This window comes from Notamacropus eugenii, chromosome 1 (genome assembly GCF_028372415.1).
Source record: "Notamacropus eugenii isolate mMacEug1 chromosome 1, mMacEug1.pri_v2, whole genome shotgun sequence".
NCBI classification, from domain to species: domain Eukaryota; kingdom Metazoa; phylum Chordata; class Mammalia; order Diprotodontia; family Macropodidae; genus Notamacropus; species Notamacropus eugenii.
The window spans coordinates 150,040,084-150,064,651 of NC_092872.1; the positions used below are offsets into that span (position 1 = coordinate 150,040,084).

A 24,568-nucleotide genomic window follows, 5' to 3' on the forward strand; every position below is an offset into this window, starting at 1 on the left:
AACTCTTCTTTCTTTGTTTAACCATAACAACCAAACCAATGAACTTTTTCAATTATTTCTTTATGTGTAAATGCTAAGAATAGTCCCCCAAATACATGAATCACTTTATCCTTTTTGCCTAAAAAAAGTTCTCACAATAGTTGAGTTAGGGAGAGAAGAGTAAGATAGCATTTATAAAATATTTAGAATTTTTAGATATTTAAATTCCACACAAAAAATCCCCCAAAATGTGGCATTTGTCTTCCATGCTTACTGACAAAAATGTCCCCAGTATTGTCAATATCATAAATAGCCATAGGCTCTGAGTTCCATCTTTGTAATTTTTTGGGGAGACATAATATAATTTGTCTGAATCTGATTAGATTTTAAAGGTGTAAAAATATTCCATTGTTGTCTAATGTCTAATAGTTATTAAAAATACATAATTTAAAATACCCCCTCCCCCAGTACCCTGACCTTAGAATTTGCCACATAGGTTGTTAGTCAAAAAAATGAGCCTCTGCTCTTGTGAAATTTAGTTCACATTATAGGATAATGCCATATCCTTGAAGCGTAGGATAATCTGAACTTCTCAAATGAGATTTCTTTGAAAGAAATGAGATATTATTATATTTAGCTTATATAATATAATGCCATTTCATTGAAGGATAGGAAACCTGCACTGCTCACATGGAATCCCCCTACAGTAAATAAGCCTTGCTGTATTCTCAACTGAACTGTCTCATAGGTTAATTATGGGTAAAGATGGTGTCAGAGTCCTTTTTTAAAGTCTTGTGCTTTGGCACACAAAGAGAAAGGGTTATATTTGTTTTACTTGGCCTTAGAGGACAAAAGAAATTGCAAGGAGGCAAACTTAGGTTTGCTATAATGATAAACTGCTGAATAATTAGAGCTCTCCCAAAGTAGAATGGACTGGCTCTGGGGTTTAGCCGGTCTCCCTGTTTTGGGGGAGTCTTCAAGAAAAAACTCGCTGGCTATGTTGTATAGGGAGTTCTTTTTATAGGAATGACTTGGACTTGATAACTCCTGAGATCCTTTTGCACTCTGAGATTTTGTGAACTAATAAACTGAAACTCCCCATATGGGCCAGAACTTTTTCTGTGTTTGGATTCCTGCTGAATTGAAAATGTATCTGCTATAAATAAATATCAGTGACCTAAAATGAAATCGTCCGGTGAAGTTGCACATGTGGGCCTAGCTTCTAAAGTCAGAGTGCAAATCCTAGATAGTTAAAAAATACTCTTGAAAAATCCCTTAAATTGCCTGTGAAGTATAATATGGTATCTTTAACAGGTGGCATTTAAAAAGACTTGTGTCTCTTTAAAAGTAGGAAGTTTAGTTTAGTTTAGTTTCATTTTCCCCTTAAGGTTACAGTTGAATTTGTTAAAGTTATATGCACACAATAGAATTCTATCATATAGGCAATCTTCAACTTACAAAATCCCAATTAACACATGAAATTTCTATTTGAGTGGACACTACTGCCATCTTCTTTCCACCTTGCTGCTAGCACAGTCAGGGATTGAATCAAGGGGAGATCCCATTCTTACCTCTAGGCAGGCTATAGCTAAACATAGGTATTCTTGACCCCCAAGTTGAAAGTCAAAATGCATTTTCTCGTGGATTCCACTGACCCCTGTCTTGACATGATCAGGCAGCACCAGGACCTAGACAGCTGCCTGTCTGGTAGACCTCAAATAAAGACCATCTAGCCCTGCCCTGAAAGTAGTCCACTCAGCACTGGAGTAAATTCTGGGGCAAAACTGACCTGGTTGAGGTTGAGTAGCTTAATGTTGTCTCATTCTTTTTTAACCAGCATGCCTCCAGATCTCTACCAGCCCTTATAGATAATTAAGTCATCATTATTTTTGCAAAAGTGACAATTTACTTCCTTATGGCTCCTCCATTCCGTATTTATGTAGTCCTGAGGGGTTTAGGCTGCCTAGTCCAAAGAGCTGGTCCTTGGCCACACCTCCCTACTTTCTCATTCCCATACATATCAGCTTAATTACTCTTATACCCCTATCCTACTGTCCCCTAGCTTTCCACTGTGCCCTGTTCTATTGTCAACAAATTGCTTTTCATAATATACCTGTGCCCTCTCCTTATGAAATAAATAGCAGTAATTATTTTTTGTTGTTCAGTAGTTTCAGTCATGTCCAACTGTCTGTGATCTCATTTGGGATTTTCTTGGCAAAGACACTGGAGGAGTTTGCCATTTCCTTCTTCACTTCATTTTACAGATGAGGAAATGGAGGCAAATAGGGTTAAGTAACTTGCCCAGGGTCATCCAGCAAGTAAGTGTCTGAGGCCAGATCTGAATTCATCCTGACTCCAGGCCCAGCGCTCTATCTGCTGTGCCACCTGGTTGCCCCTAATTAATTAATTAATTGATTGATTGATTAATTAATTAATAGCTAGCCTTCATATAGCACTTTAAACTTTGCAGAGTTCTTTAAATGTTGTTTCATTTGTTCCTCACAACAATTCCATGAAGAAGATGAGGAAACCGAGGCACAGAAAGGTTAAGTGTCTTGCCCAGGATCACACAACTTATAATTACCTAAGATAAAATTTGAACTCGTTTGATTCTTCCGTCCTGGCCTCTATCCACTATGCCACCTAGCTTTAGCTGCTTAAAATATACATGCCAAGAAATCACTTTATGTTTATTTTGCATTTACTCATATATGTACACATTGTTTTCCCCCAATAATATATATGCATCTAGGCAAGAGGGACTGTTTAATTTTTAATGCCTAGAACAGTGCCTGGCACCTAGAAGTAGCTTAATAAATACATTGTTGAAGTGAACAGAAAGTGGCTTTATACTCTGATTCAGGGATGCTTTTAGTGAATTGGTATAGAAATCCATGGCGTGGCTAGGTGGTACAATGGATAGAGCATCAGATCTGGATTCAGGAAGATCTGAATTCAAACTTGACCTCAAACATTTACTAACTGTGAGACCCCAGGCAAGTCACATAACTCTTTGCCTCAGTTTCCTCATCTCTAAAATGGGCACACTGGAGAAAGAAATGGCCAACCACAACAGTAGCATTGCCAAGAAAATCCCATAGCCAAATTTCCTGGGGTCACACAGAGTCGGACATGACTGAATGACTGAACAACAAATAGAAATCCAAAGACCTGAGTTTTAATCCTAGTCATTTCCTTTCTTTAAGCCTGTTTCCTCATCTACAAAATTATCTCTAAGTAGGTCCCTTTCAGCTGCAACATTCTACATTTCTATTAGTCTAATATTATGGTGAAACAATATTGTGCAGCAAACAGGCTTTTTCAGACAACACCATTTTAATAATTTGTTTTTAAGGGTAGAAAAATGTCTTCCTGCTAAACAGTCATTCAAGAAACCAACTTAACAACAAACATGTAAGACACAAACTCCTTGTAAGTTGGAGACTGGTAGTAGTGGGATAATGTCATATTTTCAGGTTTCAGTAAAAACATACTTGCCCACGGCATAATTCTTTTAGATTCAGCCTGATTTCTGGGTTGTGTTAATTAGCGTGGCTGAGGTACCTGGTACTCAGAGCATTCCTGCAGCAGAACCCTGGGGCCTACCTTAATTTTCATTGAACCATGATAATCAGAATTGGAAACATATACTGAAGCATGTGTACTGCCAACACAATGGACATAGTGATTCCTAGGCCCAATTTACCTTAAAGTTTCCTGGTTTGGCTGCCACGTGATAAATTTCTTTTCTTGTTAGTAGGGAGAACAAAGTTAAAAAATAAGAAACAACAGTCTTTCTGAAATTAGAAATCTTGTATGGATTTACCATTTTTATGTCTGAATCGAGAAGAGTTATATTTTGTAATGGATTCTATCTTTTGTCATAACTAAACGTGTCCTCAGTGTACTTTATTTCACTGAATGACTTTCAAGCCATGAAGAATAAAATGTTACTAAACATCGGTTAGTATTTTGTGGTGCGCAGCTGAGTAATCATTGAAATCATGGATTAAAGAAAAAAGGGCTATCCAAACAGAAGCCCTACTTCATTTTCTTTGAGATGCATATTTATAGCTACCTACTTATATGTGTGTATATATATCTATATATACCTGCATGTATACATACACACACACACACACACACACACACACACACACATACACATTCTTTGGGTTTTTTTTTTTAATTCATTTTGAACTTAAATCTAAAAAGACAAAAAAAGGAGAACATTTCCATGTTCACAGCACAATATAAAGACAGGATTCAATATAAAACTGTGAATTTCCCTTTCACAGTTGCCTGGTTTTTAAAAAAAAACAACCATGTAATAAATGCTGCATGTCATTTTCAAAGCTAACCCCCTCTTTTTTTGTGCTTCCTTCTAAATTTTCTTTTGTTCTCTGCTGTATACTTTTTCTTCCCTCCCTTCCCACCCCACCCTAGGGAAGGCTACCATTAGCCAGATATTGCACATACATATACACATACACACATTTATGTATGTATGAGTGTGTATGCATAAACCCATACTATACAGAATTCTCTCTCTGGATGTGGACAGCATCTTCCTCCATAGGTCCTTTGTAGTGGATTTGAGTATTTCTAGTACTCAGAATGACTTAGTTGTTCATAGTTCCTTTTAGAACAACATTGCTGTGTTTTTTTGGTCCTGTTCATATTCAGATTTTATAAAACTGCCCCCCCTTTCCATCTACACCTACCTGTGTGTGTGTGTGTGTGTGTGTATGTGTGTGTGTGTGTTGCTTCTGACCCATTATTTCATGGTTCTGTAAGCTCCCTCCACTAATGCCAATCAGCAGCTAATTTCTAATTTACATTCTTAGGGAGTTGCCTGGAACATGGAAAGCTTAAACAACACAGCAAGACCTGAACGCAGGCCTCTCTTTCTCCCCAGGCCTACCTACTGGACCACTCTGTCTCTCCACCATAATATGGTTCTAAGGCAGGACTTGGAACAACTAGATTTTTCTGATTTCCAAGGCTAGTCCTCTCCACTTCATGTTCTCACTAGGACTCACCTACCTACCTACCAATGAGGGGAAGAAGGTGAGAAGTCTGAACATATGATTTTATCAGTGTAGGGATCTCGGGGTTTAGAACTACACTGTTAGAAGCAACTCATCTTAATTTAGGTGCAAAGAGTAGCCTGGGACTACTAAGAGGTTAAGTAAATAACTTGGCACTTGTCACGTTTCTAATATATGTTAGCAGTAAGACTTGAAACCCATACCTTCTAGCACTAAAGCTAGCTTTCCAACACAGCTCATATACACCACACTGCTTCTCCTATGTACCCACATCTGCACACATATGTATCTCACCTTCCCAACACTCCCCGCCAAACTTTGGTGTCAACCATCCACTGCTTGTATCTCAACTTATCATCTCCTGGATCCCTGCTTGGACAGACAACCTCTATCTTGCATGTTAATCAAGATCAGGTAGAAAACATCCATCGCTTTGCTGTATGTGTGTGTGCATGCTTTTACACACACACATATACACACACACACACAGTTTCTCAGGGATTTATAATTAAATCAACATTACTTCTGCAAAAATAAAGGGACTGACAATCTACTGTCCAGTATATTGGCTCTACTCAGTCTACCTGTAATTTTTACTCTTGGGCTTAACTCGGAGCCATTGTTGAGGCTACTTATAATAATAACATTAAATATCAATAGCAACAGTAGCTCACATGTATTGTTTGAGGTAGGGTAGTACAAATATTCTTATCCCCATTTTACAGATGAGGAAACTGAGGACAATGAGGTTAAGCCTATTTTCCGGCGCCAGTAAGTAATGTAGCCAGGATTAAAATTTAGAACTTCTTAGCACAAGCCAGCTCTCTCTCCACTACACCACACTGCTTTCTCCTTTCCATTGGCCTCTTCTCCTTTAGAACTAAGCTTCTGAGTTTGTTACACATCTTGAGAACTTAGATGGCCATTCCCAGAGTTGTTTTACTTGTTCTTGTTCTGCTGTTTTTCTCGTTCTGCTGTTTCTACCCACTTTTGCCTGACCCTCAGAGCTTGCCTAGGCTTCTGCTCTTCCTTAGTCCCACTTGTCTTGTGGTACCTTAACCTAGAGTATAACTCTTGCTTCCAAATTTTGGACAACTCTCTTTAAGCACACACACACATACACATATGCAGTAAAACAGAAATGTTACAAACAAATTGCAGTTTAGTTTTGCGTGTTCATCATCATAAGGCAACATGTCTCATCTGTTTCTTTACTCCATTGACAATTTCTAAGATCCAGAAATGTTCAATGAGTCTCAAGGCGACAAGCATTTCTGTGTGCCAGGCATTGGGCTAAGCTCTGGGAATATAGACATAAACAGAATGAAATACAGCCCCTGTCCTCAAGGAGCTCCTATTCTAATGGTGGAAGATAAAACATAAAAGGAAGCTGAAGTGAGTGTGGGATGGAATGGGAGAAAAAATCCAGAGAATCTTGAGTACAGCCTCCAGAAGAATGAAGATCAGGTCAACCTGAGCATCCTCCTTAAAATGGAGTTTCTGGGTGGAACCAGACCATCAGAGGGAAAAGACAGAGGGGCCTTTTGATGAAAGATTAGGAAATACTTCCTGCAGAAGGTGAGATATTACCTGATCAGGAGGTGGAGATGATGAAAGATAGCATCCCAGGAATGGGAGTTGACTGATGAAAATGCCTGGAGTTGGCAGACGGAGTATATTGTGTGAAGAATAGTGAGGAGGTCAGTGTCACTGGATCACAAAATATATGAGAAGGGGATATAGGTTATAAAAAGTCTGAAAAGGTGCGTGTATGGGAGGTGGGAAGTGAAGTTATGGGGGACTTTGAATGAGATATAGAGGTTTATATTAGATCCTAGAACTAATTGGGAGTCCCTGGAATTTATTGAGTAGGGGGTAGCACAGTCAGACTTGCGCTTCAGGAAGAGCACTTTCACAGCAGAGTTGAAGATGAGCTGGAGTAAGGAGAGACTTGTTCCAGAGAGACTAGCTAGCAGGCTATTCTAATAGGCCAGGTGTGAGGCGATGGGGCCTGCCCCAAGGTGGAGGTAATGTCACAGGACAGAAAGGGAGGACATTTGAGAGAGACATGAGAGAGCTAAAATCAACAGGCTTTGGCAACAGGTAGGTTCTGGGCATTGAGGTGTCTATGATTTCAACTAGATTGTAAACTTCAATGACTGGAAGGATGGTGGGGTCCTTAACAGGAATAAGAAAGCTAGGAAGAGAGGAAGGTGGAAAGTTCCATTTTGGACCTGTTGAATTTAAGATGTCCATTGAATATCCAGTTGGAGATGCAAGACTGAAAGTCAACAGAGAAGTGAGGATCTGGATCAGTAGATAAGAATCATCAGCATGAATGTGATCATTGAAACCGTGGGAGCTAATGAGGAAATGTAAAATCCCACCCCTTTGTTTTACAGGTATGGAAACTGAGACCCAGAGAAGTGAAGTGACATCTAGTGTCACTAGATGCAGGATTCAAAGCCCAGTCATCTAATCCCAAATCTAGCATCCTTTTCACTCTATTATGTTACTACTCTGGTAGAAGTCATGTTTCTATAGCCCTGAAGTTAAGCTGGTTAGCTTATGGAATTTACTGGATCAAAGTTGCTAGTATTATGCGCTTATGGACCAGTTTAATTCTCCTTGTTTAATGACCAAAGATTGAATATCTGTTTCTCAGCCAGTTGTGTTATGTATATGATGTAACACATAGTAGGGCCCATGTGTAAAAATAGGGAGGAAAGACCCTCAAAATGCAAAGTGACAGTCACATGATCCACTAGATGATAGATAGATAGATAACAGTTAAAGTTTTTAAGTGCTACTATTAATACTTACTGTGATAGGCATAATATTAATTTCTAGGAATACAAACACATGCACAAAAAGACAGTCTCTGTCCTCAAAAAACTTAAATTTTAAAAATTTTATTTTTTATTCTGAACTTAAGAAATAAAGCAAACATGTCCATAACATGGTAGAATAGAAAAAAAATATCATTGTAAATAAAACTGCAAATACATTATGTACAACTTGTTAATACACTCTGATAGGGGAGGACAATACATTAAAGAAGCTGGAGTAGGAATGAGGAATGTCACATAGGGGCACACAGGGTAAGGTGAAAAAGTTGTCTGGGAAGCTAAGGGCTGATCCAATTTCAGAGTAAAAATGGCTGGCGTGAGATACTATATGCATATGGAAAAAAGGACATATACAAAGGATAATTATTCTTTTATTTAGATATGTATGTTTATAGATGAAGTGTCTTGAGTAATCATGAAGTAAGTAGATTGCAAACCAAATGAACATAAATCAGGCTAATCTGCCTGTGTTTGGAGAGTATGTTTTAAACTGATCTGTTAAAAATTTTATTATTCTACTAATCAAAAAGCCTTTAATAAGGGCCATAGTGCTATACTCAGCCTTTTTCAATGTCAACAAATCCAGTATAATTTCAAGCCTTTGGTAGCTTACAATCTAAAGGGGATAAAATGCAGGAAGTACTAGTTATAGAATGATGAAACACTGGAGAGTAACCTTGGGTAACCTTTACTTTAGATATCAACTTTGATGTTTTAATAAGTGCTTGCTTAATTGTATTTTGAATTGCAGTGCAATTAATATACAGAGTCTAATAAGACAAGGTGATTATGTGCAGGATGTTAAATATAACTAGAAAGCTAATTCCTTATAGTATGTTACCCTCTGTAGAGAACGTAAGTGAGCTCCATTGGAGTTGAATACAAGAACAAGTTCAGGGAGTCAAGTGGAATGCCCACACCTGCCTCCACTTAGCCAGGGCTGGCTGTGAAAAGGAGATTGAATTTCAGCTTAGCTACAGAAAGAACACTGCAAATGTCAGAGGTAGCCTGTGAGGAGGCGCAGAGTTGTGAATGAAAGGAGCGATATATTATCAAGAAGAGGAAGAAAGTAAGATATTTAAGGAGGAACAGTGGAGGTTAGGTGTGGTACCCTCCAATAGTTCATTGGGTAGGAATGAAAACTGTAGTGCTGTTGCATATGGGGATCTTAAGATCATTCATTCCACCCTGAAGAACTTACCATATTTCTGGGGAAACAAGACATGTATCCTAAAGAACCGTCATGTTATCTTTGACCTCAGAAGTATTGCAGTTGTAAAGAGACAAGTTTAGAATTAATACCACAAAAACTTTTCCAACAATTAGATCTTTTCAAAAGTAGAATGTTTTATCTTGAGAGCCAACAGGATGTCCCTCACTGGAGACCTTCCAATAGCTTTCGCGGATTCTTTGTCAGGACTGCTGTAAAGAGGGCGCTTGTGCAGGTATGCGTTAGACATCTAAGGTCCCTTCCAACTCTGAGATTCTGTGATAGAGTCAGCATGAGTATTCAGAAAAAATGACTGGCTGTTAGAAAGAAAAGCTGGCTACTGAATACTGCATTGAGAAGGGAAAGCAGTGTAGGGCTGTTTGCTGCAATCAATTTGTGATACATCAACTTCAGCTACTGTAGCATTCTTCACCATTGTTTTACTTTTTTCCAGAGAGAAAGGAATACCTAGTACCTTTTATGAATGGGCCTGGCCTCAAATAAACTGAGACCTGGAAAAAAAACCTCAATTTAGAAAGGCCAGGGTTACCCACTGCATCCTGAGCCATCTCTAAGTCATCTTGACCTTTTTCTTGCCACTGGACTTAGATGACTTTGGAGGAGAGAATGAGGCTGATGACCTTGCACAGCTCCACCTTACTTATAGCCACTTCCAGCACGAGTCAAAACTTCATCTTTAGTCCTCTTCCAGAATACAGGACAAACAACTACAGCAACCTTTTGTAATCAACTAAACTTTCACAATGTGTCTTTATAAAGGACCACTCTTTGATCCGCGAGAATGTCATACTTGCCTTAAGTTTGTGAGCTCAACTTATGTCTTTCCCTCCCATCTTAAGCACCAAGTACAAGACCCAGATTTGTTTTCAAGCACTCTCTTCTCAATTAAGAAGCTAGGATGAATACTAGTAGATTTGTACAACTTAAAAAATAATATTATAGGTGCTTATTTTTTGGTCCATCAAAACCAAACTACCATAGGCCTCCATTTTAATCAGCATTCTAAAATTATCTTTAAAAAAGCAATCAGAATTTATCAACTTAAGATCATAAAGATTAAAAGATACCCAAGCAAGGGAGTATGTGTGTGTGTTCATCCTTCATTGCTGAAGAAGACCATGCTGTCAGAGAAATGATGACATGACTTGCACTTGACTTTGAGTGAGGGAAGGCTCTGCAGGTCACCAGTCTCTTCTCCTTCGGAGCCATCTGAATCCAGTGACCAGATATTCCTCAGGATGACTGGAGATGACCCTGGATGAGGTAGTTGGGGTTAAGTGACTTGCTCAAGGTCACACAGTTCATGAGTGTCAAGTGTGTGAGGTGAGATTTGAACTCAGATCCTCCTGACTCCTGCGCTGGTGCTCTATCCACTGCACCACCTAGCTGCCCACAAGGGAGTATGTATAGTGAGGAGAGAGATGGTAATAAGCTGTTGCCGTCATGTAGGAGAGGTGTTGATTGTTCTACTTCCTGCCCATGTTGATGTAAATACATATAGAGAGACAAATGCATGAAATGCACTTCCATGATAGTTGAGTTGTAGCACATGCCTATTTATAATTATTGGAAATAATTCTTAGTGTTAGGCTGATCTGTGTAGGTTGTTGATTAGGAAGATAAGAGAGGAAAACATTTCACCAATTTCTAATTTCACTTTTAGATACAGAACAATTTTGATGTCAAAGATGATCAGTATTAAAAATTCTCCTCATGTTCATGGTGACTATGTGCAGAGCCAAAGGTGTCTGTTTTTCTACTTGTAATTCAAATTGATTAACCAAAAGTTTATTAAGGACCTACTATGTGCATGGCATTGTGCTAAAAGGTGTGGACAAAATAATGCCATAAGAAATTTTCATAAAATCACAGAATTTCTGAGTTAGAAAGACTCTCAATAGCCATTTGGTCTAGATCACACCTCGACAATAATCTTCTCTGAAGGATATTACATATGACAAATTATTGCTTAGCCTTTGATTAAAAATCTCTGGTGAGAGAAACTCACTTATTTTGGAGAAAGTCCATTCCAATTTCGCATTGTAAGGAATTGTTATTTTTCCCCCGTCCTAATGCCAAAATTTGCCACTTTGTCATTTCCTCCCATTGCCCAGGCTTCTACTCTCTTTTCCCCAAGTTAAACTTTCCCTTTTTCTTCCTTCCCCTGATCTCCATATGGCATGATCCCTTTATTATCTCACTTGGCCATCTCTAGATATTACCAAGCTTACCAGCATCCTTCTTGAAATGCAGTGACCCAAAGTCAATTCAGTGTTTCAGATGCAGTCTTCATTTTGATAAGATTCACTTCCTCCAGTATTGTGACCCTCATTAATAACTGGGCAGAAGTCAGTCTCAAATTTCAGTGTCCTCAGTTAGTTAATGTGAGGAAATGAGCTGTAGGTGTCAATGGCAAAGTGAAAGATTGTAAGAAATACAGTGGAGTCTAAAGGGCTAGGAGAAAATGAAGGAAGGAAAGATGGAAGGAGGGGTGTGTTAAGTGCCTACTGTGTGCCGTGGTGAGTGCTTTACAAAGACTGCATTTGATCCTTACAACAGCCCTGTGAGGTAGGTGCAATTATTATCTCCATTTTATAATTAAGGGAACTGAGGCAAAGAGAGGTTAAATGAGTTGTGCAGAGTCATACAGCTAGTAACTGTCTGAGGTCTGATTTAAACTTAAATCTTCTTGGCTCCAGACCCAGTGCTTTATCCACTGTACCACTTAGTTGAAGAGAGAGCTGACTTTCATCAACATACCCCTTAAAGGGTTCATGGAGGAAGTGACTCAGACCTGAGTTAAATCTTGAAGGAAGGGGAAGATTTCACTAGCATAGAAAGGTAACGGTAATGTCAGCAGATATAACAAGTATATGCCTTTCTTTCTTTAAAGTCAAGGGTATCTAGTCAGAAAAACTTGAATTCAAATCCAGCCTCAGATACTTACTACTCTGTGACTGAGCGTCACTTAACCTCCTTCTCTCTGCCTCAGCTTCCTCATCTATAAAATGGGGAATAATAATAGCACCTACCTCTCAAAGGTATTGTGATGGTCAAATGAGATAATAATTAAGTACTTAGCATTATACCTGGCAAATAGTAGGTATTAATAATTGTTAGCTATTATTATTAGAGCCTGTTTTGACTTTAAAAAAGAAAAGAAAAATGAAAACACCAAAATCAGCATACAAACTAAGAAGTAAGTTTTATTTGAATACTTATCAAGGCATAAACTTCTTACTACCTTTCCAGAGTTGTGATATAGGAACCTTACCTGAGGTCAGTAAATTTGATAGCATTTGAGGTTATAACTGGAATTAGACTAGATTCAGATGGCCTCTGAGGAGAAGTGAGGCTGGTGACCTGCACAGCCCTCCCTCACTCAAAGCAAAGTCAAGTGCAAGTCATGTCATCATTTCTCTGAGGGTGTGGTCTTCTTTGGCAATGAAGGATGAACACACACAGAGTATATGGAAAAGAGTACCAGGAGATAACAACTGAAAATTAATAGACTATGGAGAACCCAGAATGCAAGGCATTTTATTCAATAGTCGATAAGGAGTCAATGCATGGTTTTGAGTAGAGAATTTTAAGTTTTTGATGTAGGAGGCAAGAGCTGTAGAAAATCTGATTCTGCAAGATGTTGAGAGAAAAAAAGGAAGACTTACACATGCTTTGGACATCTTAAGATTTAGAGATGGAAGGGAATTTAGATACCACTGAATACAACCCAGATGGGGAAACTAGGGTCCAAAGAAATTAAGTGACTTGCCCACAACCACACAGGTAATAAATATTAGACCTGGGATTCAAACCCCATCTTCTGAATTCATATTTGGTGCTACTTCCATCACATCACATAGCTTGTTAAGCATTTATCTGGTTTTGTAATTTTTTTTACTTACTGAATTTTTGCTGTTACTAGCAATACCTTTTATTTATTATTAGGTCATGGGGAAGTAGTCTGATGTACAAGTATGCCACCGTTGATAAAAGTGGCAAAGAAACATGAATGTCAAAAACCTACTGCAAGTGGTTTAACAGAACTCTGTGTGGAGTCGAAATTGGGACACAACCTTCCTAGGAAGGAAATTTTTGTTCAGTTTCTGTTGGACTAAATAACCTCAGTTCCCTTGAATATTGAGATTCTCTAATTCTGTGTTTATTCACTGGGTTGTTATAAAGTGGTTTATTAATGGAAACACCTCAAAGGGTTTTATAGTATGAGGAATTATAATGTTACTGTGAGGACTAGTCATTGGTGTTGCTTCCTTGTCTGTTTGCTATCATCAGCATCATCAGGGATCTGCCACATTCTGGTTGTGTGACTTTGGATACTTGGGTCACTTTCACAACTTTGGTTTTTTACTCAACTATAAAATAATGATAAGAATACTTTTACTCCTTATCTCTCACAGGGTTGTTAGGTGGAAAATGCTTTGTTAGCCCATTAGATAGATAAATGCTAGCTATTATTATCCTTGTTATTATCATTAAGAAGAATGATGCCTGAATGATTAGAAATTATAGTGAACAGCAATTGTGTATGAAAGATCAACAAAAAAAGCAAACATAATGTTAATTGAAAAAATAAATCCTTGGGAGGATCTGCTCAGAAGCTATTTGCCACATAGATTTTCATATTGGAGTGTGTAATATTTACTAAGGATAAAGGTAAATTTCTTTGTTTGGGATGAAAATAAAGTACACAATTATAGAATAGGGGTATGACTGGACAACTAACAACATAGACAGTGTCTAGGAATTTTAAGGGATTGTAAGCTCAAGATGAGACAGTATTGTGGGATGTGGTTGACAAAGGAAAAAAAGTTAATGCTGTCTTACAAAAATATTTGAATGTCATTAATTTGTTTATTGCCTCCAGACAAATTGATTGCCCTCCACCCATGCCTGGTAATCCTGCTTGACTCTTGTTTATATCCTCTTATGGGGCAGCTAGTTGGTGCAGTGGATAGAGCACTAGTGCAGGAGTCAGGAGGACCTAAGTTCAAATTTCACCTCAGACACTTGATACTCACTAGCTGTGTGACCTTGAACAAGTCACTTAAGCCCAGTTGCTTTATCCTGGGTCATCTCCAGTCATCCTGATGAATATCTGGTCACTGAATTCAGATGGCTCTGGAGGAGAAGTGAGGCTGGTGACCTGCACAGCCCTCCCTCACTCAAAACAAAGTCAAGTGCAAGTCATGTCGTTATTTCTCTGATGGCATGGTCTTCTTCGGCAACGGACAAACACACACACACATACACACATCCTCTTATAAAGCCAGGGGCCTGGGAGGTGAGCAGAGTTCACCCAATGTGCTGGAGGCATTCCTTGATTCTTCCAACACTAACATGGTACCATTGGAGCACTCTGGCTATTTAACCCATCATCTCTTGTCCTTGCCATATGACTTACTTATGATATATTTCCTTTGGTGACATCTTTTATTCCAGTTCTTTTTCTGAGTTTCTTATTAGTTAAATTTTACATCCTGCATACAACCAGTATATACCTCTCTACTACCTTCTGTGTGATATTTATTTTTGATTATTTGAAGATAGTTATATTTCATGTCTTGTCAAGGTTGACTGTTGGTAAGAGAAAGATGGACATTTGTTTCCATGGAAGCATAGGATCTTTCGTGGAGCTCTATAACTTTCCAGTGGCAACCCAATATGTTTCTCCTCAGGTTCAAAATCAGGCACAAGTTATTGTCTGTTTTTACTGTCTGTCCCAGATACATACACGCACAAGCTTTATAAGCTCTCCATCTAAACTTATGTCATAATCTGGGAAACAGGCATTTTTTATCCACTTGGTCTTTCCTGTGTGGATGATCAGGCCAAACATTTTTAGAGTTTACAGCTCTCTTCAAAGAATCATAGATTTAGATTTGGAAGGGGTCTTGGAGCTTGGAGGCCATCAAGTCCAATCATTTTGCAAATAAGGAAATTGAGACAGACAGAAGGTTAAGATTCACCCACTATCAGACAAAATAAGTTAGTGTCTCAAGCAGGATTTTGACTTAGGTCTTTCCGACTCTAAACTTAGCATGTATCTACTAAGTCATCTAGCTGACTCTTCTAGGTGTTTCTGCAGTGCCCCAACATTTGAGGTAGCGTTTTTAGTGTGATCTCCAAATGGAAGTATCAGGAGTATCCCTATTCAACTTGGATTTTGTGCCTGTTCTCTTCCATCACACTGGGAAATACCTTTGGTGAGCAGAAATCTTGTTTTCTGCCCTAGTTGATGTTTATGATCAAAGATGTTCTTTAAACATGGCTATTTCTGTTGTATCTTTCATAGATACTTGAATGATTTTGACATAACATAAAGACATGTTGTTGGTAAAAAAAAAAAAACCCTTTAAATGAACATTTTCCTCTGCTAAATCTCCTATTGTTTCATAATCAACAAATAGAACAATGAATCGGAAATAATTCCAAACATTTGTGAGATGGTAAAGATACAGCCAAGAGAAATGATACTAAAAAAGGAACATTACCATCAGTTTTGCAATTGCATCCTAAAGACAATGGGACCTTTCCATCTGACTTACAATGAAAGCCTTCCATTTGTGTTGTCTCTCCCATTAGAACTGGAGTTACTTGATAGCACAGGAAGTCTTACTTTTCTCTTGAGTCCTCAGCACTTAGCACAATGCTTTGCACATAGTAAGAATTTTATAAAGGGTTCATTCATTCACAATCTAGATAAACTATGTCCACACCATTGCTTTCATCTGCTAGTCAAGTAATCCTCCTTCCATTTCTACATGGTGGCCACCTATCTCTTTAAAGATCCATTCTGGGATCAAAAAATAATGGTGGTACTGACAGGCAGATTTCAGTTCAGTAAAAGGAAATACTTTCTAAGATGCAGAGCTCTCTAATATAAGAATAGGCTGCCCAAGTGGTGTTAATGAAGGTCCTAATTCCTTGAGGTATGTTTGGAGAGCATTAGGGCACCAAGAAGGAGATATTTTGAGGAATAACCATTCTACCCCCTCTTCCCTCCCACTACCCCATTCTATAAATGCATTCTTAGCAAAGAAAATGACAAAAGCTATAGTAATGACCTCTACAAGATTAGAGTAAGGCTTTATTTTGTTGTGCTTTTTGGTTCAAGAATAGAAATTTCTGGGGGGAGGAGCCAAGATGGCGGAGTAGAAAGACACACATATGCTAGCTCCAAAACCTACAGCCCATAAAATACCTATAAAGAAGAACTCCCAACAAATTTGGGAGCAGCAGAAGCCACAGAAGAACTGAGTGGAGGAGATTTCTGTTCCAGAGAGCCCTGAAAACAGACACCAAAGGTCCCTCGTGCACCGGACCCGGAGCAGAGCCCAGCCCTGCCTTGGCCATGCAGCACCAAGAGGAGCAGATCTGAGCAGGTTTCAGAGATGGAATCTCCAGCGGCCGCACAGGTCCCTCCACTCACAGGTGCCGGAGGTTGGTGAGAGGGTCTCTTTGGCTGGTCGAGAGGGGAGTGGGGTGTCCCCATAACTCAGGCCCCATCAGGAGGCAGCAATGGAGGCAGCAGGGGACAGGGGCTCCCCAAGCAGGCAGGAGCCCGGATCCATTGTTGAAGGTCTCTGCATACACCCCCTGAGGGAACTGAGCCTGTGAGGCCGCCCTGCCCCCATCTGAGCAGCTGAACTTAATCTCACACTGAATAGCAGCCCCACCCCCACCCAAAGCCCTGAGGCTGGGAAGCAGCATTAGAATCTCAGACCCTAAGTGCTGGCTGGGCAGATCTGGAGGTGAGGTGGGGGTGGAAAGAAAACTCAGAAGGCAAGTCACTGTCTGGGAAAATGTCCAGAAAAGGGGAAAAAAATAAGACCATAGAAGGCTACTTTCTTGGTGAAGGGGTATCTCCTCCCTTCCTTTCTGATGAGGAAGAACAAGGCTTACCATCAGGGAAGGACATAAAGTCAAGGCTTCTGTATCCCAAACATCCAGAATAAATATTCCATGGGCTCAGGCCATGGAAGAGCTCAAAAAGGATTTTGAAAATCAAGTTAGAGAGGTGGAGAAAAAACTGGGAAGAGAAATGAGAGAGATGCAAGAAAAGCATAAAAAGCAGGCTAACACCTTGCTAAAGGAGACCCAAAAAAATGCTGAAGAAAACAACACCTTGAAAAATAGGCTAACTCAATTGGCAAAAGAGGTTCAAAAAGCCAATGAGGAGAAGAATGCTTTCAAAAGCAGAATTACCCAAATGGAAAAGGAGGTTCAAAAGCTCACTGAAGAAAATAGTTCTTTCAAAATTAGAATGGAACAGATGGAGGCTAATGACTTTATGAGAAACCCAGAAATCACAAAACAAAACCAAAAGAATGAAAAAATAGAAGATAATGTGAAATATCTCATTGGTAAAACAACTGACCTGGAAAAGAGATCCAGGAGAGACAATTTAAAAATTATGGGACTGCCTGAAAGCCATGATCAAAAAAAGAGCCTAGACATCATCTTTCATGAAATTATCAAGGAAAACTGCCCTGAGATTCTAGAACCAGAGGGCAAAATAAGTATCCAAGGAATCCACAGATCACCACCTGAAAGACATCCAAAAAGAGAAACTCCTAGGAACATTGTGGCCAAATTCCAGAGTTCCCTGGTCAAGGAGAAAATATTGCAAACAGCTAGAAAGAAACAATTCAAGTATTGTGGAAATACAATCAGGATAACACAAGGTCTAGCAGCTTCTACATTAAGGGATCGAAGGGCATGGAATATGTTATTCCAGAAGTCAAAGGAACTAGGACTAAAACCAAGAATCACCTACCCAGCAAAACTGAGTATAATACTTCAGGGGAAAAAATGGTCTTTCAATGAAATCAAGGACTTTCAAGCATTCCTGATGAAAAGACCAGAGCTGAAAAGAAAATTTGACTTTCAAACACAAGAATGAAGAGAAGTATGGAAAGGTAATCAGCAAAGAGAAGTCACAGGGGACTTACTAAAGTTGAACTATTTACATTCCTACATGGAAAGACAATATTTGTAACTCTTGAAACTTTTCAGTATCTGGGTAGTTGCTGGGATTACATACACACACACACACATACACACACACACACAGACAGAAACAGAGAGCACAGAGTGAATTGAAGAGGATGGGATCATATCTTAAAAAAATGAAATTAACCAGTGAGAGAGAAATATATTGGGAGGAGAACGGCAGAAATGGAGTGGGGCAAATTATCTCTCATAAATGAGGCAGGCAAAAGACTTTTTAGTGGAGGGAAGAAGAGGGGAGGTGAGATAAAAACATGAAGTTTACTCTCATCATGCTTAACTCAAGGAAGGAACAAAATACACACTCATTTTGGTATGAAAACCTATCTTACAATACAGGAAAGTGGGGGAGAAAGGGATAAGCAGGATGGGGGGTGATGGAAGGGAGGGCAATGGGAGGAGGGAGCAATCGGAAGTCAACAATCTTGGGGAGGGACAGGATCAAAAGAGAGAATAGAAGCAATGGGGGGCAGGATAGGATGGAGGGAAATATAGTTAGTCTTACACAACATGACTATTATGGAAGTCGTTTGCAAAACTACACAGATATGGCCTATATTGAATTGCTTGCCTTCCAAAGGGAATGGGTGGGGAGGGAGGGATGAAGAGAAGTTGGAACTCAAAGTTATAGGAACAACTGTCGAGTACTGTTCTTGCTACTAGGAAATAAGAAATACAGTTAATGGGGTACAGAAAGTTATCTGGCCATACAGGACAAAAGAGAAGATGGGGACAAGGGAAGGGAGGGATGATAGAAGAGAGGGCAGACTGGTGATAGGGGCAATCAGAATGCTCAGTGTTTTGGGGTGGGGGGAGGGGACAAATGGGGAGAAAATTTGGAACCCAAAATTTTGTTAAAATAAATGTTAAAAGTTAAATAAAGAAAAAAAGAAAGAAAAAAAGAGAAATTTCTGTCACCAGTATTGATTGTCTTTAACTGACAATCTTAGGGTTGCCTGGAGCATTGAACAGCTGTCCAGTGAATTACAAGTTGTCACATAGCCAATATGTGTGAGGCCGTGAACCCCAGTCTTCCCAACTCCAAGGCTATCTCTTCTTTTTTGTTTTGCTATAATGTATTCTTTATAAAAAACAATTTAATCTTCTTTTTTTTTAATTTCTTTCCTGTCAGCTGCTTATGATATATGGCATGGTTGGGAAGAAAGGCTTTATAATTATTTATCAGAGCAAATAATTTTAAAAAGTATCTATTGTGATGATCTCTGTCATTTGTCATCATTGTGTTCCCAGTACCTCCCACAGTATTGAATTGAACTGAACTTGCAAGAAAATTATGCCCTTTTAGGATCAGTGTAAAATACAGGATGTGACTATTACAGTAAGAAAACATTTTTTAAAAATGTGCCTCTGCAGGAATATTTAACTTTAAAAGTTGTTACCTGTTGAAGCTATAAGTGTGTTTCCTCATTACTTCTACTGTTTGAAACATTCATGTTCAGAGACTTATTTCAGCACCATTTTGAGACACCTGAGAAAATCAGTTGTTGATTTTAACAATTACCCCACCCCAACAGTTTTGCCCTATTTGCTCACCGACCTTACTCAATGACAGCTCTCAACCTCTCATCTTTTCTCAAAAGTCAAACCCTCTTTTAAGGATGAAGGTTTATTACCAATTGAGGATAACAAAAGAACAAGGTACCACAGGTTTCCAAGACAATCCCCAAAGAGGAAATCCAGAAATACCCTGACCCACAGTAGCATCATTGGATTAGGTGACTGGTCTGCCAAGGAGTCTACTTTAACGTCAGTGTTTGCTTGTATCTTTAGGCCATGGTTTGTTCATTGATTAATGCCTTCTTGGACTTAGCTTATATCTTTACTATCTACAATGTTCAGAAAGAGCTTGAATTAAAGAGTTATTTCTATGGCTAAATTACCTGTTTAACCCATGAAACACTGAGAATGGCTTTCTTCTTCAGTTCTATACCACTATGAAAAGGAATTCTCCAGTAGATTTCATTAAGAGCCACAGCTTCATGGTTTTTGATCTGGGCTGCAGTATATAACTTGTTAAAAGTGTTTTTGTTTTTTTGTGCCAAGAGACGAAGCATATGGTAAAGGAAAGAATCTGTTTTCTTTATCAACAAGCATGTTTCTTTATATATGATGCAAAGGAAAGAATGTGAATTATTCAAGAATTTTTCAGACTTGTATGCTTCCCTTGTTTGAGATTTAATAGCATCCTTGCTGACATAGAAGTTTCAATTAGCTATATTTTAAAAAAAAGCAAGAATACATTTGCATGTCAGCCAAAACTGAGGTTCCTTCGGTCATTGTGCTGGTGATTCCCAGGTCACAATCATTGTCACATACAGATAGGTTTGCTGTTTTTCTATACAACTTTGCAATGTAATAAACAGCCTATAGTGAGGCTTAAGTACCATTTGTTTCACCTTGCCCTTGAACAATCATAACATTCTGTTCAATAAAACCTAATTTCCTCAAAGTTGATTGGAGAGTATGGGAATGGTATGGTTCTCTAAGTTTAGTAAGCAACTCTAAATTCCGAGTGTTGAACCTATCACTCATTTTATCTTTCTGGAAGTTTCTTTAAAACCAAGTTGCTAATGACTTCTGAGAAATATATTTAGATTCCTAGTTTAACAGCAATGACCTAGTTAAGTGGTTTCTACCACTAAATTTGAGGATTCCTTTTCACCTCCTAAAATTTTGTAGACCTCCTTGTGTTTTGTGTCTGAATCTTTAATCTGCTACTTTCTACTTGTATGCACTTAAAAGTCCTAGTTCCTTTCAAATCTGAGATTATGTGATCTGGTCAGCATGAGTATTCAGAAAAATGACTGGCTGTTAGAAAGAAATGAGCAATACATTGAGAAGGGAAACCAGTGCAGGGCTCTTTACTGCAGTCAATTTATGATACATCAAGTTCAGCTACTGTGGTATTTTTATTGTTGTTTTACTTTTTTTTTCAGAGAGAAGGATAGAGTCAGCCCCATCACAATACTTATTACCTTTTATGAATGGGGTGGCTTCAGACAAACGGAGACCTGGGAAAGACCTTAATTTAGAAAGGTCAAGGTCACCCACAGCATCCTACATCCATCTGACCTTGGTCTTGGCACTGGCCTTTGATGAATCTGGAGCTGAGAATGAGACTGATGACTTTGCACAGCTCTGTCTCCCTTCTATCCATCTGAAGTGCAAGTCAGAACTTCATCCTTTGGCATCATCGGTCCTCTGAGAATGAAGGGTGCACGACAACAACAGTGATCTTAGACAAATCACTTTAACTTTTCCAGGCTTTGGTTTCCTTCTGTTTAATATTAGGTTGGATTACGTGATTTCTAAAGTATCCTGGGAAGCTTAACTATAACTTAATTCCTGAAGTAAATTTTGTAGGTCTCTCTTGTGCATAGACACACCATTATCACTTGTCTTTTCCACTCAAGTCAAAATAAGGGAAAAGATAAGGGAATTAGGGATATCTGAGTCACAGGAGTGTGAATTTTTATTCCTTATTTTGTCTTTTTGGTTGCTGACTTTAGGAAACCTTAAAAGAGCTGTATTTTAGCTTGTTCTAAGCCACAGTAAGAGGAAGGAGTGGCATACTAGAGAGAGAACTGACCAAGAAACTAAAAGACATGGGCAAAAGCTCTTCCTTTGACAAATCCCTGAGAAGTTATTTAACCTCTAAATACTAGACAACTTCTTAAGACTAAGTTGCAGAAAAGATGTGAACTTGTAAAGGTAGACGTTTCCTCTACTAAAGAACTCACAGGCTCTTCTCCATATCTCTTCCAGAATGGCTAGGGAATGAGGGAAACCCTGATTAGAAATAATAGGTGGTAGCAGGGAAAGAGAAACAAGCAAGGAAATCCTTGTGTCCTGGAAGGTGTTACTTGGAGACTCACATTTTATATTGAATGAATGATTGAATGTGTGAATGAATGAATACATGAATGAAAAAGCATTTCTTAAGCACTCACTGTGTACATAATGAACCATGCTAAGCACCCAGGTAACAAGTAGAATAACTTCTAGTAATAGAATTCTAGCTTCCTGTTTCATACCTATTCTTCTTACAACTTGCCTCCCACCAAGTTCCCTTCTTTCTCCTCTCCTCTCTGCCCCCAACAGAACTTGCTGAAATCTCAGTCCCAAACCACAGAGGGTAAAGCCCTGGAGCTGGGAAGCCTACACTCCTATAACTTGTCAGATTGAAAAGGAATAAAGGTTGGGAGTCTCAGATCCCATTGGGAGATGACATGGAGAAAGATGAGTTCTTGTTGTCTAAAATTAGAAATTAGAATGCATCATCCCATAAAAATATTGTGACCATTAGTATAAAAGTGAACTTAAAAAATAGTATACATTAAAACAGCTTTTATTGACTGATCTAAGAAATTAATAATCACATATAACATTATTTTTGAAAATGCCGTCAGAGTTCTTAACAAATGACTTATTAATATATACCTGTCTCTGTGTTGGGACATAATTTAACCACATAGTGAAAAATATGGGTGTGTGTTAGGTGCTTCAGTGGCAGATGCTCCAGCATAATTTGGGGAAACAGAAGATCATACTAGTTACTTCTAATTCACCTGCATAAATGCTTGACTTATAGAATCCCCTGTGATTATGAAATGCCTTTTGTATTTTTTAGTATTTGATTGTCCTATGAACTCCTGCTCGCAAATATTAGGTACAGTCAAGTCATGTTTGGCAGTAACCCTTGACAAGCTCTTGCTGAATGGGGGAAGAAAACTATCGAACATTCACAAAAGTAATCATGTGTTAGTCTTAAGTGCTGAAAATGTTTTGTGTGTCTAGCAAGTTGAAATCTCCCAAGTCAGCTACATAAAAATGGTATCCAAGAGAAATGATTAACTACTTACGAGTGGTGTTTTGTATTTAGTACTGTATTGTGCCATCAATAGGTAAGATTCCTTCTTTCTTTTTGCCTACAGATGGATGGCTTCTAGTCTGCTCTTGAGCCCCACCTCTGCTGAGTGTTGGGCAGCACTTCTACATGATCACATGACTCTTGATATGGACGCAGTCCTGTCAGACTTTGTTCGGTCCACAGGGGCAGAACCAGGTCTGGCAAGAGACCTGCTGGAAGGTGAGTAAACCTGACTCTTCCTAAAATGTTTGCCACTTGATGGGATCTATGAGTTTTGGTTCAGTTTTTTAAAAAGGGGGATGTAAAATGTAGAGAGATGAGTCAGGAATTGGAACATCCAATGTTTGTGAGAAAAACTAAGCAATTAAACTACATCATTATGGCTGTCACTTTTGAAAGGACAAAATTGTTATTAGAAAGGATGCATGGGTAGATTTCATCCATAGAGGCAAATTTTCAACAAATATCTGTGCTACCTAAACAATAGCCAGTATTTTGTCATTTCAATTCATTTAAGGTAGAGTACCTGATAAATATTAGCATCAACAACTTAACTTTAGATATGGCCCCTGTTGACATTCAACATGGCCACTAGCTAGGTTTCGCCTTTTATTAAGTCTCCCACTACTGGGCAGATGAATAAGTAGGGGATGAAATGGATTAATTTTAGACAGCCTTTTTTCAGTGAGAGAAGATATGATACAACAATTAAGAAAATGGTTCCATGGGTGACCTTAACTTTTTAGTTTAATTCTAAGTTGGAAAAAACACTTTGGGCCAAATTCTTCTGTCAGACTCCCACACAACTTCCACAGAACTTGGTACGAATTACTCATGAGTAGCAGCAGATAACATTCAGCCTGTAGAATTATTTTAGAACGGATATCATTAGCTATGTAAAAAGATGAGGGCAGCATGAGGCTGCTGGTGGTGTTTGTGTGTGGATATTTGTTTAGCCATGACTTTTTGGACTAAAAATTATCATGGACTTCTATACCTGGTGTATTATTTGGTTTGGAATGTTTTTTCTTCTTTTGGAGGTTTGGGAATGTAATAACATATTAGAATTTAGACAAAATGACTAAAAAGGAAAATGATTGTTCGGAAGTGTAGTGGGAAAAGTGCCAGTCTTAGAGTCAGATGACCTGTTTTAAATCGTGCCTTTGTTTAGACATTTACTGGCTATGTGGTATCAGATATCATTTAACTTTCTCAGGGTCCCATTTTCTTCACCTGTAAAATGGGCATAATAACGCTTAATCTACTTACCTAGGAACATAGAGTTAGAGTGAGAAGGGACCTTAAAGGCAATCAAGTCCAAGTTGCTCATTTTTTCAAATAAAGAAACTGAGGCAAAGAGTGTTGAGCTGATTTGCCTAAGATCACACAGCTAGTAAATGTCCGAGGTAGGATTGGAATCAAGGATTTTTGATTCCAAGTCCAAAGAATGCAATTCCAGTCTTCCACACTATCTCAGCAGACTTCTTGTGAGGAAAGCTCTTTCTAAAACTTAAGATGCTATATAATATTATTGTTG

General features: G+C 38.6%; 1 protein-coding gene across 4 annotated transcripts in view; it reads left to right on the plus strand.

The window, feature by feature from the left end:
* OTUD7A (OTU deubiquitinase 7A) overlaps positions 1-24,568 on the plus strand; it is a 415,292-nt gene that overhangs the window by 226,494 nt on the left and 164,230 nt on the right. For all 4 annotated transcript variants that reach the window (XM_072616550.1, XM_072616557.1, XM_072616565.1 and 1 more), the window contains one exon: positions 23,096-23,250. In XM_072616550.1, coding sequence (XP_072472651.1) covers positions 23,100-23,250 — 151 coding nt within the window. In that variant the 5' untranslated portion in view covers positions 23,096-23,099. The remainder of the gene's footprint in view (positions 1-23,095; positions 23,251-24,568) is intronic.